Source organism: Gobius niger, assembly GCF_951799975.1.
Source record: "Gobius niger genome assembly, chromosome: 10".
NCBI lineage: Eukaryota > Metazoa > Chordata > Actinopteri > Gobiiformes > Gobiidae > Gobius > Gobius niger.
In genome coordinates this window covers 1,968,842-1,989,603 of record NC_136861.1, presented here as the reverse complement: position 1 = coordinate 1,989,603, position 20,762 = coordinate 1,968,842, and the positions used below count along the sequence as shown (strand labels likewise).

At 44.8% G+C, this 20,762-nt stretch overlaps 1 protein-coding gene across 1 annotated transcript; it reads left to right on the top strand.

Moving 5' to 3' along the window:
• Nucleotides 1-2,898: 2,898 nt before the first annotated feature.
• Nucleotides 2,899-11,313, top strand: pmvk (phosphomevalonate kinase). Its single transcript, XM_079564265.1, has 5 exons — nucleotides 2,899-3,021; nucleotides 3,164-3,227; nucleotides 3,342-3,494; nucleotides 10,532-10,661; nucleotides 11,137-11,313. Exons 1-5 carry the CDS (start codon nucleotides 2,915-2,917, stop codon nucleotides 11,298-11,300), a joined length of 618 nt encoding a protein of 205 aa, XP_079420391.1. The 5' UTR covers nucleotides 2,899-2,914; the 3' UTR covers nucleotides 11,301-11,313.
• Nucleotides 11,314-20,762: the final 9,449 nt, after the last annotated feature.

Sequence of the window (20,762 nt, the reverse complement as noted above, 5' to 3'; positions counted from 1 at the left end):
GCCTTTGAGGTTCCCCGAGGGGCCCCTGAACCCACTTTGGGACCCACTGCTTTAGTACGTCAAAATACAGCATGTCTTTACAAAGGCCTGTTTATTCAGGATCTTATCAAAACGATTATCAACATGTATTTTGTCATAGCACCGCAATCCACTTTTGGGTCCCAACCCACCAGTTGAGAATCACTGGGCTAATGCATAAGGGGGCAGATTTCTATGAACTCTGAGTCAGATGCCCTCCCATTCTTCGTGGCCCGTGTACTTTTGAACTGAGTTGGGGGCAGGTCAAATGTTAATCTGCAGTTTTGTTAATGCGGTTCAATATATAGATGTGGGTGAAAATGCCAACGAACAGTATGAACAGCAAAGCAGGGAAGGGGGAGAGTTCAGCTCCTACTAATGACAGTGCATTTGTACTTTATAAATTATGACACTTGTTATTTTGGGATGGGAAATGACAGATAGTGATAGTGTGATAGAATGATAGTAAAAGAAATGCTTGTGCACTTTTTTTTACTCCGTTTGAATGATGTCTTTATGTAATGATATGAATGCTTTTGGAAGGCTGGGTCATTGTGAAATGTTATATATTTTATTGAAAAGCAAAAGAACCTTCTAGTTAAAAGTGATGAATGGAACAAGACCCTTCCAATGTGAAAATAAATGTCTTACAAAAATGTGGTGTTAACTTTTTGTTATACTGCGTTCAAGGCCACTGGAAAATGATGAGATCTGACTGTTGGATGATAAAATGCTAACATGCTAAGAGACTAAGAGACTGTCTCTTTACCAGATGTAATTCAGAACATACAGAGGTTTAGGTCTCCACTGGGTGCAGCTATTGTCGTCATCTGCTTACTGTCGAGGTGTAAAATGGATTAAGTTTGTGCGCCTTAAGATTATTTATATATTTCATCCATCTTCTGTTGTCTGTGTCCGGGCCATTGGGGAAGCTGTTGGAGCCCCTATGGCTCCTCCTGCAGGTGGTGGGTCCACAGGAGGACGGCCTCACGATTCAAACCGGGCCTGTTGGTCTCTCATAAAGGGGATTCTGAACCGCTCTCTGTCGACCCGTCAACTCGGACCTGTTTGACGTGGGAGACCCTACCAGGGACACGAAGCCCCCGACAACAGAGCTCCAGGATCATTCGGGTGCTCAAACCCCTCCATCACATTAAGGTGGCGGTTCCAGGAGAGGTACCACTCATGTTTATTATGAAATGTATGTGTAACATTTCAATGATTTTTTTTTTTTTTTTTTTTAAAGGACAGTCGAATTGGGCAAATGCTACTGCATAGAGATCTAACAGTTGACCCCATAAAAGGTTAAGGGTCAGGAGCTAGGATAAGGACCTAGGATCTGGACATAAAAGCTATGGATTTGAGGATTTCGGATGAAGCCCAAAGACTTTCATCAGGGGGATAAGCGGTCACTTGTATCGCCTTAACCTTTATGTTCTGTGACGTTTTAAATATTTATGATTTAAGTTCAAAATAAACGGATTTAACTTGTATATAAACTTGTTCTGTGGTGTTTTTTTAATGAAATGTTTATTTTAGTCCAAAATAGAGCTATTCGAAGGCGGAGCTTCACCACCGTGCGTGGTTCAGTCCAGGCTCTCGCGACATATCACGTGTTACCGTAACGACAGTTGCGTCGGGCGGGAAATGAGTTATTTCCGCAGATTACAGCCTGGTCTAGACACAAATATGCTTCTTATTTCAGAAACACTTCCTCGAGTTTATATTTAAATGTCTGTTGATCTTCAGAGCGGGAGGTTTACGGTAGAAAAAGGTGAGTTTGTGAAAGGAAGTGCGCGTTGTTGGCCACAGTTACGGCCCCGGCGCAGAGTGGAGCCACAGTGGTCTGTTTACACCCGTGTATCTGGGTTCATCTCCCTCTGCGGCGCGTTCCAACTCCTTTTCCTCCAAGTTTACACTGTTTTAGCCTCTGCATTTACCCGGGTCTGTCCTGGTTTAGTCCCGGTTTGGTCCAGTTTCAGTCAGAGCCTTCAGAGCAAAGTAAGTTTTAAAGCAACTCGGGGCTCGTGCGTGTGTTGTCATACTTAGTTTGTTTAACAGAGTGTGCATTTTCTCCAGTTCGACTTTAACCAAATCTAAAAAAGCGTCAAAATAGTGACAAATACGAGATGTAAATGTGGATGAAGACGCAGCAAAGAGAAGCACAAATACAAAGGAGCGACAAAAAAACAAGCAACAACTAAAATGCAACGAAATACGACAAAAAAACATCTTAGATCAGTTTTGTAGACCCTAGTTTTGAAATTATTTAATTATTACACTGGCTTTGGATTTGAGTAACGCTGAACTTGAGAGAATGCACTCGGTTAAATGTTAAAATACTGATTTGACAGTGAGTATAAGGTTGATCTACAGGGGGCGCTCTTTGCTGTGATTAGCACATGTTTGAATCAGAGAGAGAAACACAAACAGATGGTAAGATTTATAAAGGGGAGACACTATGGGCAAAAAGTTTGTGTCAAAAAACAAGGTGACTTTTTTTTTACAGGTTTTTCCACACACAAAAAAACCCCATCCTATTTTAAAATTAAACAAAAAGTTTGTAACTAATGATATGTCACAAAATAATGTCACATTTCTGTTATTCCGATTTCTTCACCGAAAAGATGGAACATTTTGGGCATTTTCAGGCATAAAACGCCTTATATATGAAAACATTAAATGATTAATTATTTTTTCCTCATTTTTGTGCCAGTAATTTACAGCAGACATTTCAAATTGATATCTCTACGTACATGTTTTTTTTTTCCATATTCACCTGCAGCGTTTCACTTCAATTGATAAAACTCAAACTGATGTAAAAAGTGGTAAAATACTAATATATTCTGACTTGCATCTCCTCTGTCCACAGGGGACGGGCGTCTGTGAGCGGAGGATGGAGGAGGAGGTGCAGGAGGAGGTGCCGGAGCCGCGGCTGGTGCTGGTTTTCAGCGGGAAGAGAAAGTCTGGGAAGGATCACATCACGGAGCTGCTGCAGGAGCGGTACAACTGTGTACTTTATATGAAAAATCCCTCTCTCTCTCCTCTCTTTCTCCTCACTCTCCTTTCTCTCTCCTCACTCTACTCTCTTCACTCACCTGTCACTCCCCCTCCCTCTCCCCACTCTGCCCTCTCTCCTCTTCAGTCTTGGGCCCGGCGTCTCGTGTATCGTGCGTCTCTCTGCTCCTCTGAAGCAGCAGTTTGCTCAGGTCAGTTTTTCTGTCCATTTTACATTCGTCAGTAAACATTAGTTCATAAATCACACTCACAGTATTGAGTAAAAGCTGAAACAGAATGATGTAAAAACTTAAGCTCCTCCTCAGGACCATGGCCTGGACCTGAGCCTCCTCCTTGGCGCCGGCCCGTACAAGGAGCAGTATCGCTCTGAGATGATTCTCTGGGGAGAGGAGCAGAGGCGCCGCGACCCGGGATTCTTCTGTCGCCTAGCAACCAACGGCGCCACGCAGCCCGTCTGGGTACAACCTTCACGACCTCCACCACATACACCGAGACTTTCACCACGACTTCCACCACATACACCGAGACTTTCACCACGACTTCCACTGCATACACCGAAACTTTCACCACGACTTCCACCGCAAACACCAAGACTTTCACCACGACTTCCACTGCAAACACCGAGACTTTCACCACGACTTCCACTGCATACACCGAGACTTTCACCACGACTTCCACTGCATACACCGAGACTTTCACAACGACTTCCACTGCATACACCGAGACTTTCACCACGACTTCCACTGCATACACCGAGACTTTCACCACGACTTCCACTGCAAACACCGAGACTTTCACCACGACTTCCACTGCATACACCGAGACTTTCACAACGACTTCCACTGCATACACCGAGACTTTCACCACGACTTCCACTGCATACACCGAGACTTTCACCACGACTTCCACTGCAAACACCGAGACTTTCACCACGACTTCCACCGCATACACCGAGACTTTCACCACGACTTCCACTGCAAACACCGAGACTTTCACCACGACTTCCACTGCATACACCGAGACTTTCACCACGACTTCCACCGCATACACCGAGACTTTCACCACGACTTCCACCGCATACACCGAGACTTTCACCACGACTTCCACTGCAAACACCGAGACTTTCACCACGACTTCCACCGCATACACCGAGACTTTCACCACGACTTCCACCGCATACACCGAGACTTTCACCACGACTTCCACCACATACACCGAGACTTTCACCACGACTTCCACCGCATACACCGAGACTTTCACCACGACTTCCACTGCATACACCAAGACTTTCACCACGACTTCCACCGCATACACCGAGACTTTCACCACGACTTCCACCGCAAACACCGAGACTTTCACCACGACTTCCACTGCATACACCAAGACTTTCACAACGACTTCCACCGCAAACACCGAGACTTTCACCACGACTTCCACCGCATATACAGAGACTTTCACCACGACTTCCACCGCATACACCGAGACTTTCACCACGACTTCCACTGCATATACTGAGACTTTCACAACGACTTCCACCGCAAACACCGAGACTTTCACCACGACTTCCACTGCATATACAGAGACTTTCACAACGACTTCCACCGCAAACACCGAGACTTTCACCACGACTTCCACTGCATACACCGAGACTTTCACCACGACTTCCAGCGCATACACCGAGACTTTCACCACGACTTCCACCACATACACCGAGACTTTCACCACGACTTCCAGCGCATACACCGAGACTTTCACCACGACTTCCACTGCAAACACCGAGACTTTCACCACGACTTCCACCGCATACACCAAGACTTTCACCACGACTTCCACCGCAAACACCGAGACTAGCACCACGACTTCCACCGCATACACCGAGACTAGCACCACGACTTCCACCGCATACACCAAGACTTTCACCACGACTTCCACCGCATATACAGAGACTTTCACCACGACTTCCACCGCATATACAGAGACTTTCACCACGACTTCCACCGCATACACCAAGACTTTCACCACGACTTCCACCGCATACACCGAGACTTTCACCACGACTTCCACCGCATATACAGAGACTTTCACCACGACTTCCACCGCAAACACCGATACTTTCACCACGACTTCCACCACATACACCGAGACTAGCACCATGACTTCCACCGCATACACCGAGACTTTCACCACGACTTCCACTGCATACACCGAGACTTTCACCACAACTTCCACTGCATACACCGAGACTTTCACCACGACTTCCACTGCAAACACCGAGACTTTCACCACGACTTCCACTGCAAACACCGAGACTTTCACCACGACTTCCACTGCATACACCGAGACTTTCACCACGACTTCCACTGCAAACACCGAGACTTTCACCACGACTTCCACTGCATACACCGAGACTTTCACCACAACTTCCACTGCATACACCGAGACTTTCACCACAACTTCCACTGCAAACACCGAGACTAGCACCACGACTTTCACCACGACTTCCACCGCATACACCGAGACTTTCACCACAACTTCCACTGCATACACCAAGACTTTCACCACGACTTCCACTGCATACACCGAGACTTTCACCACGACTTCCACTGCATACACCAAGACTTTCACCACGACTTCCACCGCATATACAGAGACTTTCACAACGACTTCCACTGCATACACCGAGACTTTCACCACGACTTCCACCGCATATACAGAGACTTTCACCACGACTTCCACCGCATACACCGAGACTTTCACCACGACTTCCACCGCATATACAGAGACTTTCACAACGACTTCCACTGCATATACAGAGACTTTCACCACGACTTCCACTGCATACACCAAGACTTTCACCACGACTTCCACCGCATATACAGAGACTTTCACCACGACTTCCACCGCAAACACCGATACTTTCACCACGACTTCCACCACATACACCGAGACTAGCACCACGACTTCCACTGCATACACCGAGACTTTCACCACGACTTCCACCGCAAACACCGAGACTAGCACCACGACTTTCACCACGACTTCCACCGCAAACACCGAGACTTTCACAACGACTTCCACCGCATATACAGAGACTTTCACAACGACTTCCACCGCAAACACAGAGACTTTCACCACGACTTCCACTGCATACACCGAGACTTTCACCACGACTTCCACCGCAAACACCGAGACTTTCACCACGGCTTCCACCGCATACACCAAGACTTTCACCACGACTTCCACTGCATATACAGAGACTTTCACAACGACTTCCACCGCATACACCGAGACTTTCACAACGACTTCCACCGCATATACAGAGACTTTCACAACGACTTCCACCGCAAACACAGAGACTTTCACCACGACTTCCACTGCAAACACCGAGACTTTCACCACGACTTCCACCGCATACACCGAGACTTTCACCACGACTTCCACTGCATACACCGAGACTTTCACCACGACTTCCACCGCATACACCAAGACTTTCACCACGACTTCCACCGCATACACCAAGACTTTCACCACGACTTCCACTGCATATACAGAGACTTTCACAACGACTTCCACCGCAAACACCGAGACTTTCACCACGACTTCCACCGCATATACAGAGACTTTCACAACGACTTCCACCGCAAACACAGAGACTTTCACCACGACTTCCACTGCAAACACCGAGACTTTCACCACGACTTCCACCGCATACACCGAGACTTTCACAACGACTTCCACCGCATATACAGAGACTTTCACAACGACTTCCACCGCAAACACCAAGACTTTCACAACGACTTCCACCGCAAACACAGAGACTTTCACCACGACTTCCACTGCAAACACAGAGACTTTCACCACGACTTCCACCGCATACACCGAGACTTTCACAACGACTTCCACCGCATATACAGAGACTTTCACAACGACTTCCACCGCAAACACCAAGACTTTCACAACGACTTCCACCGCATATACAGAGACTTTCACCACGACTTCCACTGCAAACACCGAGACTTTCACCACGACTTCCACCGCAAACACCGAGACTTTCACCACGACTTCCACTGCATACACCGAGACTTTCACCACGACTTCCACCACATACACCGAGACTTTCACCACGACTTCCACCGCATATACAGAGACTTTCACCACGACTTCCACTGCAAACACCGAGACTTTCACCACGACTTCCACCGCATATACAGAGACTTTCACCACGACTTCCACCGCATACACAGAGACTTTCACCACGACTTCCACCGCATACACCAAGACTTTCACCACGACTTCCACCGCATATACAGAGACTTTCACCACGACTTCCACCGCATATACAGAGACTTTCACCACGACTTCCACCGCATACACCAAGACTTTCACCACGACTTCCACCGCATACACCAAGACTTTCACAACGACTTCCACCGCATATACAGAGACTTTCACAACGACTTCCACCGCAAACACCAAGACTTTCACAACGACTTCCACCGCAAACACAGAGACTTTCACCACGACTTCCACTGCAAACACCGAGACTTTCACCACGACTTCCACCGCATACACCGAGACTTTCACAACGACTTCCACCGCATATACAGAGACTTTCACAAAGACTTCCACCGCAAACACCAAGACTTTCACAACGACTTCCACCGCATATACAGAGACTTTCACCACGACTTCCACTGCAAACACCGAGACTTTCACCACGACTTCCACCGCATATACAGAGACTTTCACCACGACTTCCACCGCATACACCAAGACTTTCACCACGACTTCCACTGCATACACCGAGACTTTCACCACGACTTCCACCGCATATACAGAGACTTTCACCACGGCTTCCACCGCATACACCAAGACTTTCACCACGACTTCCACCGCATATACAGAGACTTTCACAACGACTTCCACCGCAAACACCAAGACTTTCACAACGACTTCCACCGCAAACACAGAGACTTTCACCACGACTTCCACTGCAAACACCGAGACTTTCACCACGACTTCCACCGCATATACAGAGACTTTCACCACGACTTCCACCGCATACACCGAGACTTTCACCACGACTTCCACCGCATATACAGAGACTTTCACCACGACTTCCACCGCATACACAGAGACTTTCACCACGACTTCCACCGCATACACCGAGACTTTCACCACGACTTCCACTGCATACACCGAGACTTTCACCACGACTTCCACCGCATATACAGAGACTTTCACCACGGCTTCCACCGCATACACCAAGACTTTCACCACGACTTCCACCGCATATACAGAGACTTTCACAACGACTTCCACCGCAAACACCAAGACTTTCACAACGACTTCCACCGCAAACACAGAGACTTTCACCACGACTTCCACTGCAAACACCGAGACTTTCACCACGACTTCCACCGCATATACAGAGACTTTCACCACGACTTCCACCGCATACACCGAGACTTTCACCACGACTTCCACCGCATATACAGAGACTTTCACCACGGCTTCCACCGCAAACACCGATACTTTCACCACGACTTCCACCACATACACCAAGACTTTCACCACGACTTCCACCGCATATACAGAGACTTTCACCACGACTTCCACCGCATACACCGAGACTTTCACCATGACTTCCACCGCATACACCGAGACTTTCACCACGACTTCCACCACAAACACCGAGACTTTCACCACGACTTCCACCGCATACACCGAGACTTTCACAACGACTTCCACCGCATACACCGAGACTTTCACAACGACTTCCACCGCATACACCGAGACTTTCACAACGACTTCCACCGCATACACCGAGACTTTCACCATGACTTCCACCGCATACACCGAGACTTTCACACACGTCACTGACACTTCACTGATATTTCACCACGACCTCCACCACATACTCCAAGACTTTCAGTCACACTTTCACCAAGACGTTCATTGTTCCTCTTATTCTTCAAGGTTAAAGCACTTGTTTAGTACAAAGACGAACATCACTAAAACTTTTCACAGAATAATTTTGAGTCGAATACACTGGATTTCTTTTGAAACATATTTACTCAAGTCAGAGAATCAGAGAATCCCATACAACAACAAAAAAAGAGATTATGAATGGTTTATTTTGGTTAACCCCCGCCCTAACCGAGAACATTATCTCTAGTTCGGCTTTACCCAAATCTAAAAGCTTCTGCACTGGAGCTTACAGACTATAGGCCAGAGTAACGCCTCAAAGCTAAGGCCTACAAAACTGATTTTCTAAATTAATCTTTTTCCTTTTGTTATTCATTTGTATTTTTTTTAACTTATTTTTTATTTTTATTTTTTCTTCATTCTCGTTTATATTCCTATTTAGACGCTTTTATTTTTTTAATTTTGGGTAAAGCCAAACTGGAGAAAATGTGATCGGCATAGGTGGGGGTTAGGAGGTTAAATCAATACAATTTCCAAACAGTAACAAAAACAAAAATATACAACCAAAAAGGAATAGGCTTAAGCAATGCATATCTCTGTATTATTCTAAAGAATTTTGTCAAAATTAAGATTTGTCTTTTAGATTTTCTCAGTTACTTTATTTTTGACTGAATAAGAAACAGATTCTTAATTATAATTTCACTCAAGTCACACATTTATGTATGCTTTGTTGCTCAGGAATATATTATTGTCCTGAACCGATGACAAAAGGACAGAAACAACACCTACACTGATTTGCATAATAATTTGGAACGGACATTTTTGTAAGATTTTCTAAATTGTCAACTCAAATGAGAGTCAGCATAATTTTCATGTCTTTAACTGGTAGAGGATCATTTAAATGTGGTTGAAAAAATCTCTCAGTGATAACAGTATTTTTTTTCAAAAATAAATATAGTAAAAAACTCAAAATCTACTGTTCCACATTATTATGCAACTCATCGTTTCAATACATTTTAAAGCTTGTAATTAACTGAAAATGGTCATTTGTTGAAGTTGCAGCATTAGGAGGTCATATTTACTGAAATCAAAAGCTATTTCAATCAAAAAATAACAGGTCAAGTTATATTTTACCATAGGACCTTCTTTGAGCAGCTTCAAAATTCTTAAATCCATTAAACTTGTGAGTTTTTGGACAGTTTCTGCTTGGATTTCTTTGCAGGATGTTAGAATAGCCTCCCAGAGCTGCCGTTTGGATGAAAACTGCCTCCTGTTTGAAAATGAGTCTTCATGTATTTCTGAGCCACTGCAGCCGTTTCTGTTCATCAGCTTCAATGAACAGTTTAGGGGAGGCCCGGATAGAAGGTTTATGCACAACTGCAGCTTCTGGAGGGTCCTACACCTTCATGTTTGGGAGACTCCAGAGGCACCAGCAGCTTCAAATACCTGTCTGCTGCTTTGTAGCATCTGTTCTCTTAATCTGATGTGTTTGTCTGACAGAAACCGTCCATGTCTGATCTGATCTTGTCGACTTTATGTCTGATTTGGATCTGATCTGTGTTTCCAGTTGGTGAGCGACGCACGGCGGAGCACGGACATTACCTGGTTCAAGACCCAGTTCCCGACTCAGACCCGGACCATCAGAGTCTCCGCCTCCGACGAGACACGGCGCAGCAGGGGGTGGAGCTACATCGCCGGTACATCTTAACTTGATGGGCTGTTTTATTCTGAGGACTGACTGTGTTTTATTCTGAAGGGCTGACTGGGTCTTATTCTGAAGAGCTGACTGTGTTTTATTCTGAAGGGCTGACTGTGTTTTATTTTGAAGGGCTGACTGTGTTATATTTTGAAGGGCTGACTGTGTTTTATTTTTGAAGGACTGACTGTGTTTTATTCTGAAGAGCTGACTGTGTCTTATTCTGAAGAGCTGACTGTGTTTTATTCTGAAGAGCTGACTGTGTTTTATTCTGAAGGGCTGACTGTGTTTTATTTTTGAAGGGCTGACTGTGTTTTATTTTGAAGGGCTGACTGTGTTTTATTTTTGAAGGGCTGACTGTGTTTTATTTTGAAGGGCTGACTGTGTCTTTTTCTGAAGAGCTGACTGTGTTTTTTTCTGAAGGGCTGAATGTGTTGTGTCTTGTTCTGAAGGGCTGATTGTGTCTTATTTTGAAGGGGTGGACGATGCAGAGTCCGAGTGCGGTCTGGACTCGGTCCTGGACTGGGACTGGATCATCTCTAACGAAGGAGACGCTGCAGAGCTGGAGACGCAGCTCAGACCCGTCATAGACCTGGCTCTCAAGGAACCAGACCAGACGACTCTCACACGAAGGTTATAGGAGCTACAGCCCGGACCTGCCTATAAGAGAACCTACGAGCAAAACCCAAACTTCACGTACGGAGAAAATAAAACCCTCCGTACGCACAGCTCCACTTAATCTGCCCTTCACTGATTCCATTCTATGTGCCAGTGCTGTTCACAGGGCTCAGATATTGCTGTATTTGCAGTGGGGGCTTTAGGAAGAGGCAATGCTTTGCTTTGGGTGGTGAGAGAGAGGGAGGTGATGGAGCTGCAGAGTGGATTGATTTGTGCCTTGGACCAGCCCCTCCCTCTCTGCAGGAGTTGGTCAGACTTAAAATCACAGAGCGGTTCAGAGCCTTTGCTTCTCGCTTGGAGCCGGCGGCAGTGCGCTCCACTGTCCGTGCATGAACATACATGAGCGTCACAGATGACAATATATTTGTCAAAGTATAGAAGTTAAAGATAGATTACATTTTATTTGCCATTAATCATTTCTGAGGAAAATAAAGAAATAAATAAATGCCACCTTTGGCGCATTCGGAAGATTTTGGCCTTGTTTGTCCCCACGTGAGCTTTATAAATGAGACCCCAGAACAGGTGGTGGAGAAGGGGGAACAGAAGAATTATTAGTAAGATTCTTGTAATGATATGTTGTTGTTTTTTAATTTTCATTCTTGCCTTTTTGGATTTATTTACTTTTTATTGAACAGGAAGACAGTGAACGTTGTCAGCAAGTTTGCAGGTATTCAAATTTCCTTCACAGATGAACATCTAGAGACCCATCTGCACCATGGCAATAACTTAAAAACAATTAATAATATGCAGCATATTTTGAATTATGACATGAACGCATAAAAGAGCGACAGAACTTTCATAACAAATATTAAGTTGTGAAAAAAATGGTATAGAAATGCAGGAGAAGCTGTTAGGATTGAGACAGGATGCTTTATTGAGGCCTGGTTTAGCTCTTATACTGTAGTCCTCTTTCTCCTTGTGACATCTGGAAACAAAGCACCAGAGGGATCTGGGAGGCCAGTCCCTGTCCCACAATCTACCACAGAGACCAGAAAGAGATGCATTTGAGCTTTCACAATCCACTGCAAATAACTGTACATCAACTGGAAATAACAACAGCTTTACTTTAACAAGAGCCTCATTCTAGGAATACGTTTGGATCAGTCTGTTTGCTGTAATGCCACAAAAGCTTCATGATGACGTTAGAAATGAAATAAAGTTTGGATTTTTTTAAAGTACTATTTATTAATTTATTTTGTATTCATTAATGTAATAAGAAATGTCTAAATGTTCCAATATATATATATATATTTGTGTTAGTCTGGCTGTAATGCTTAATGCCTAATCAGTCCATCCAGAATTTCACGACGTTGCGATTGCTTCTAACACAAAATCAAGCAAACTCCGTCAAATCAGTGCGGGATCGACTTCGCAACTCTTCCTTAACTCAGCAATTTATGTGCAACTGAAGTGAGTTTCTGATCAGTTAAATCCATTTCACTTTGCTTTCTTCATTTGCTTGTAGGAAGTTTTCAGCGCATCCACGGGTTTAAAGAAGAGCCAAGCAACTTGTTTACCTTAATAAATACTTTTCATTTTGTCAATAAATGCGAATCTTTTCAAAATGCGCTAAAGCAAAGCGTATAACAGATGCAAATTTTACTGTTTCCATCAAGCTGTTCTAGCGAATAACGGCACTGTTGTAACTATCGCAAACCAGAGCCAAAGATGGAGACCGGGCCACAATCTCATCCTCTGTCCACACAAACCTGTCCTTCTGCCATGTTACCGTGGAAACGACGCTAACACCAGCGTCTGTTTAATCGCTACATGACATTTATTCGACAAACTGCGTTTCCATCTCGCAAAATACGCATCAACAGTTATGCGCACAAATCAAAAAACACCTCAAGCGAGCGGATAAACTTTTTATGCGAATTAAGAGTTTAAATGCGAAATTTGGTGTTTCCATCACTCGAAAATTATGCGCAACTTCGAAATGCGCATTTTAGTCCAGTGATGGAAACGCAGTTAGTGTGATGTTTGGGGGTCTGTCATCTCCCTCTGGTGTCTCTGTCCAGAGAACCATCCTTGCAACTTTGCCGCCACCGGGTCGGAGGCGCAAAACACACTAATAGAATCACGAAGAAGAAACTAACAGGCTAATGGGCAAAGCTAACTGTGGGCTAGCGCCACTTAAACAGTATTTACAGCCAAGTTTGAGTGAAAAAAAGATGTTGAATATCCCTCTGTCCCTTTGTCCTTTCTGTCAGCGTAGTATTTACTCTCACGGACAAGTGAGTAAAAAACACAACATGTACGACACCTGCAGGCTGCGGTTCAGACTTCAAAACTGAGGATCTTCACTTCTGCTCCTCCTCCTCTCCCTCGCCCCGCTGTGTGATCCTGTCCAGTTTGATTTCTCTGCTCCTGGAGCTTTATTTGGCGATATACTTTATGTGACAGATCGACAAAACGGTTACAAAAAAGCGACAGAGTTGGGATGAAAATGCAGCCAAAAAAAGCAACAAAAACACAACAAAGAAAGTGACGAAAGTATAAATAAAAAAGTGATGAAAAAACAATATTGTTACAAAAAAGCAAAAAAAATTAGGATAAAAGTGCAGCGAGAAAAAACAACAAAAACACCAAAAATATGATGCAAAATTGACGACAATGTGAGTGATAATCTTTCAGTTTTGAAGGTCTTGGCTTTCAAATAAGGCGTTACACAGGCCTATACGCTGCAAGCTCCCGCCGAGAAGTTTTTAGATTAGAAAATGTGCTCAGTTCAGGTGGGGGTTAAGACAGGTCCCCCAATAAGTGTGTCAGCGGGGCGGGTCCCCTGAGACACAAGTCCATCACCTGCTTCCTCAGTCCAGACTATTCCTTTTTCCTATTTTCATTTCTTCGCAAAGGAAATAGTTTAGAAATGATTGTATGTCATATTTACTAACAAAAGACTTAAAGATTCATTTAAAGGGACTAGATGCAAGTTCGCCATTTTCTACTCACTACTGCCACCTCAGGTCATACGTGTAACTGCACCTTCTATATTAAACTTGTTACTTCGGGTCCAAAGTGCCGTCATGCACAAGTTTCTGAGTGACAGTGCAGGATTTTAGAGGCAGTTGTGGTGAACAGGTCTGAGCTCGTTCTACACATCAGGACATGGAGGAACATGTAGAGGGAGGAAAATACATCCTTTTGACATTGTTTAACTCCGTATAGTCCCTTTAAGACATAATTCAAATTGGTGTCTCAAACTACTAAAACCTCCAACGTGTCCACAGTTAATAATGAATAATAATAAAAACAGATATAAGACAGTATGTTGTGTGTCTGAGTTGGGCTCTTGAACAAAACATCAACAATAGTGACCAAAATGAGACAAAAACAAATCCTCGTTTACGTCTCATTTTTGTCGCTCTCTGGTTGGTGAAAATGTGACACAAAAAAGCAACAGAAAAAGTGACCAGGATGTGAAGAAAATGCAACAAAAAATGATAAAAAATTGGGCAAAGATGTGATGAAAACACAACTAAAGACTGAGGAAGATCTGTTTAGATTAGTTTTGTAGGGCTTAGCTTTCAAATGAGGTGTGACTCTGACCTGTAGGCAGGAACCTTTTAGATTTGGGTAAAGCTGGTTGGAAGATCGGAGAGAAAATGCACTTGGTGATGTCACTCATATATAGAGCACATGACAGGTGTCCGGGTGTCCAGCCTCATGTGGTCAGTTTAAGGCTCTGGTCATTCTCTTGGACAGTTCGGGGGGTGCACCGTTCCTGGAGGTACTGCAATACCAGGTCGATGCGTGGAGTGGACGGAGCAAGCCCCTATTCCATCTCCCTGTTCCAAAAATCAATTTAATATATGGTCCCCGGGTAGGGGACGTATCAGATATTAAACTGATAAGAACAGATACTACACTTGATCTTAGCCAAAAGGCCGAGAAGCGATACCGGAGTGAGGCAGAGTGGAGGAAGCCTCTCCCCGCGCTGCCGGCCACAGTCACGGTTCACACGGCCGTAAGGACCGCAGTCTCGTCCGGTCAGACGGTCTGCGTGGTCCTGCTGACGCGTTCACACACGCACATGCACTATACACGCACACACGGCCGTGCCAGGTCGGAACAATGCGTAACTAGTTTGTAGATTGCCTTTTTCCCTGTATGATTGTTAAGCAAAGACCATCACGTGACCTTCTATCAGCCAATCATAACAACCCTTTCCAAAGGGACCACAGCGTTGGATGTCCCGCTCATGTTGCCTTTATAAACTTTATAAACTGTATAAACTTGATAGACTTTAAAGCACCCGCAGTGGCGCATAGTGCGGCGGAGATACACGATAAAACAAACAATAAGAGCGCATTTCTGGTCACGTGATCGACAACTCAAAACCATGCTGCCTCTAGAGGGACATCTGCTGGCCGCAGTGGGGGAAAGCTGCAGACTCGAAGTGCGCCCTCTGCTGGATGAGAAGGGGAAAGCTGCAGAGCCGGAGCCGAGACAGAAATACCGTGAAGCGAATCCACCGTGATGGTGCGCCCTCTGCTGGTAAAGACGGATACACGACGGTATTTAGCTCATGTTTTACAGTTGTACTGTTAGGATTGTTTTGTGTAATTTAGTGTTGACATGTAACTTAGTTTATATGTACTATTATTTGATTAAATCAAAACTATGTTTTTCTTCAATATTTCATTGTATTTTGTAGGACAGAGCCTTCATTTGTTCAATAAGGGACAGAGACAATATTTTGGAACAAAATAACATTTATATTGCTGTAATCAGTAAAGAAAAAGAGAGAAATCATTGGGTTAATAATGATAAAAACAAAGTAAAATATAGCCGCAAGCGGCGATTATCGGCCCTCGCCGACCGCCCTGCCCCTTTTGTCTCCCTCAATCTAAATTTACGATATTGCTACTGCCTTTATGTTTGTTTTTAAGTTTTTTCCCGAGGGTCTTAGTTTCAGGACTTTTGGAATGTGCTAATGTGCCCTCTCGGTATCTGACAAAGTTTTTGTCAGAAAAAAAAAGTTTTTTGACAATGCTGAGAACTCTGCTCTTAATTTATTCATTATACAGAGAAAAATGTGAACACCGTGTTCCAAATTATTATGCAAATGACATTTTTCTCTGATTTCCTATATTGTCAACTTAAATGTAGCGGCCAGCGGCCCTGTACCACTGTCTGCTAGGCTGGCAAAGTAAAAAGGTGTTTTGCACGCGTGAAAGAGCCCAATACTCCTGTGTTAAGTGAAGAATCCTTTTTTATTTCCGTATTTCAACAGCTTAACATCACGGTCAAAAGACTGTTCCTCCTCACTTTGCAACACCTGGCACCACTAATTACCAGGCTTAAATAGGGCCAGGACAAGAAGCATGAGGAGGAATCAGCCACAGCGACACCTAGAGGCCAGGCAGGCATTCTGGCCACTACAGAGAGTCAGCATCATTTTCATGTCTTTAACTGGTCGAGGATCATTTAAATGTGGTTGAAAAAATCTCCCAGTGATTAGTATTTTTTTCAAAAATAAATAGTAAAAAACTCAAAATCTACTGTTACAAATTATTATGCAACTCATCGTTTCAATACAATTTAAAGCTTGTAATTAACTGAAGATGGTCATTTGTTGAATTTGCAGCATTTGGAGGTCATACTTACTGAAATCAAATCCTATTTCAATCAAAAACATCTCAATAGGTCAAGTTAATCACTGCTCACAAAAACTTAGGGCACACTCAAAAAACACATCCTAGATGTCAATCAATTCGATTTTTCGGATGAAAATCTTTATTCATAGTGTAGGGCAATGTGTTGAGAACAAAATAACATAAGAATGATACATGGAAATCAAATTCTCAGCCCCTGGAGGTCTGGATCCAAAATTATAGTCAAAATCAAAGTGACAAATCAGGTCACTGGTTGATCCAAATTCTGTAGAAATTCCTCCAAACGAGTCTGTATCATCCTCAGTGGTGTGTGTGGCCTCCACGTGCCTGAATGCACTCCCTACAACGCCTGGGCAGCTCCTGATGAGACCACGGATGTCCTCCTGAGGGATCTCCTCCAGACCTGGATTAGAGCATCAGTCAGCTCCTGGACAGTCTGTGGTGCGACGTGGCGTTGATGGATGGACCGAGACATGATGTCCCAGATGTGCTCTATTGGATTTAAGTCTGGGGAACGGGCAGGCCAGTCCAGAACATCAATACCTTCATCATGCAGGACCTGCTGACACACTCTTGCCACATGTGGCCTGGCATTATCAGGCATCAGAAGGAACCCAGGGCCCACAGCACCAGCATATGGTCTTACAATAGGTCTGAGGATCTCATCCCGGTCCCCAATGCCAGTCAGGGAACCTCTGGCTCGCACATGGAGGGCTGTGCGGCCTCCAATGAAATGCCTCCCCAGACCATCACTGACCCACCACCAAACCGGTCATGCTGGATGATGTTGCAGCAGCAGAACGTTCTCCAGGGCGTCTCCAGACTCTGTCACGTCTGTCACATGTGCTCAGGGTGAACCTGCTCTCATCCGTGAAGAGCACAGGGCACCATTGGCCAATCTGCCAATCGCTGTGTTCTCGGGCAAATGCCAATCGGGCTGAACGGTGTTGGGCAGTAAGCACCGGCCCAACGCCCTCATACCACCCTCATACCCCCCTCATACCCCCCTCATACCCCCCCTCATACCCCCCTTCATACCACCCTCATACCCCCCTCATACCCCCCTCATCCGCCCTCATACCCCCCTCATACCCCCTTCATACCACCCTCACACCCCCCTCACACCCCCCTCACACCCCCCTCACACCCCCCTCATACCCCCCTCATACCCCCCTCATACCCCCCTCATACCACCCTCATACACCCCTCATACACCCCTCATACCCCCCTCATACCCCCCCTCATACCCCCCTCATACCCCCCCTCATACCCCCCTCACACCCCCCTCATACCCCCCTCATACCCCCCTCATGGAGTCGGTTTCTGACCGTTTGAGGACCAACATGCACATTTGTGGCCCTCTGGAGCTCATTTTGTGGGGCTCGGGCAGTGCTTCTCCTGTTTCTCCGTGCACAAATGAGCAGATAGCGGTCCTGCTGCTGGGTTGTTGACCTCGGTCGCCCCCCCCAGGTCTCCTGGTCGACTGGCCTGTCTCCTGGTATCTCCTCCATGCTCTGGACACTGTGCTGGGAGACACAGCAAACCTTCTTGCCACAGCACGAATGGACGTGCCATTTTGGATGAGCATCACTCCCTGAGCAGCTTCTGTGGGTTGTAGATGCTCCTCATGATACCTCTAGTGGTGAGAACACTGGACAAATGCAAAAGTGTTCCAAAAATACGGTACAAAGGATGAAGACAGGGAAATGGTCTGTGGTCACCACCTGCAAAACCATTCCTCTTTAGGAGAGATCTTGCTAATTGCCTCTCATTTCCACCTGTGTCTGTTTCATTTCCACAACACCAAGTGAGATTGATTCACAATAAGCGTGGCTTCCTAACTGGACAGTCTGATATCCCAGAAATTTGACTGACTTGGAGTTACATTGTGTTTTTTGAGTGTGCCCTAAGTTTCTGTGAGCAGTGTATATCATTATGAATAAATTATATATTTACTTTACAGCAATTGCATTTTTTGGGTAGCATGTATTTGGGATTATTTGTTTTTACTCATTTACAACTACGCATGTACGATTTGGGTCATAAGAAATTAAAAAATGAAATAACTCGGTTAAGTCTACTCACGTTTGTTGAGCTGATCACAATCAATCTTCCCAAGACCTAATACTGTCGTATATCCGTCTTTACCAGCAGAGGGCGCACTATCACGGTGGATTCGCTCTTCACGGTATTTCTGTCTCGGCTCCGGGTCTGCAGTTTCCCCTTCTCATCTAGACTGATCAGCTTTCAGGAAGTTTGTTTTGGATCAACTCAACGCACGAGTGCTCTGTGACCGAGTTATTGAAATGTTTCTTTCTTATGGACACATCTGAGGCTTCTGCTGTGCAGCATCAGCAGACACAGCTTTAACATGGAGGTGTCCGGCATCTGGCAGCTTGGTGGTGGAGCATGGAGACCAGAAGAAAAGCAACAGTTGACCTGAAGTCTGGACTTACTCCCACCCATGAAGAAGCCCCACATAACTTATCTGAGCGTGTCAGCAAGAATCAGAGTCCGTGTGTGTTTTCTCTCTCAGACACTGTGATATCGGATACATTTGATGAAGTCACATTTCACTGTTCAGTCTCGCATTAGCCCACAAATGATTTGGGACCATCTCAAAATAACAGTGAAGCTGACGCCATGGAAACAGTTTCACATCTTTATTCAAAAACAATGCACTTCTTTCAAGAGAGGAAAGACAAGTCATAATATTCATACAACATACTAAATAATAGCTTTTAAAAAAGATATATATATATAGATAAAAAATTTTTTTTTTAAATACATGGGGATACAATGGGTAAAAAAATGGAAACTAAAGCGAATGAATACATCACTGTACAGCTTTCTGATTGGCTGAGAAATGTATGAAGAAATGATTGGCAGAACATACCTACCAACGTTTTTTTAGCACCCTGGCCGTCTGCCTTCAGTCTCCTCTGAAACGGTGCACCGCCTCCTGGGTTTGTTCCCGTTTCAGAGCGTGGTGTCCTGCACTGGTCAGCTCCTTCCTCTTCCTCCTGCGCAGCTCCCTCCGCTCCACAAGTCTTTCACCATCTTCTGGGAAGAGCTGAGCGGGACTGTAGAGACACGTGGGACCAGTACAGCTCATCCAGGCACAAATGGGGGCTCCCTCTGCTGGACGTGGATGGAAGAACAGAGCCACAGGGAGCGACACTTGGGGAACAAACAACTGGGGTTTATACAGGAAGTGACCAGAACCATTTAGGCACTTCTTTAATTCTATAAATGGGTTTTAATTGAAACTAAACACTTGGAACACAAAACTTGTGGGCCTGCCCCCCAAAATAAACTGGTCTCAAGTGAACCAAACTGCTCACAGATACAGTTGTGCATCTCCAGGTCTCCTGATGACACCAGGCCAAAGGAAACACTCAACTGTGTTTTACATTTCTAATCCTGGAGGCAGAACATTTTCTCCAGCTTAACCAGGACAAGGTCTTAGTCAGAAAAGTGATCTGGAAATTCAAATGTCCTAAACAATAGTGTCATCTGGCCTCCCCCTTTTGTGTGTTTGTGGACAAAACTGAACTCATATATTGCGATATTAGGTGATAAACATCCTTATCCCAAGAGGCCATAATATATCAGCCAAACAATACAACATAGTTAAACATTTACTAATAAATTAGAAAATATTTCACTAAAACACTGACACTAAAGTTGAACTAAAGTTAAATTTTAGTCTTGTTTCGGTCCCAAGGTGCAAAATATCACAATATCGTTATCGCAAGACACCGATCTCAGACATCACAATATTAAAGTTTGAAATCATCCAC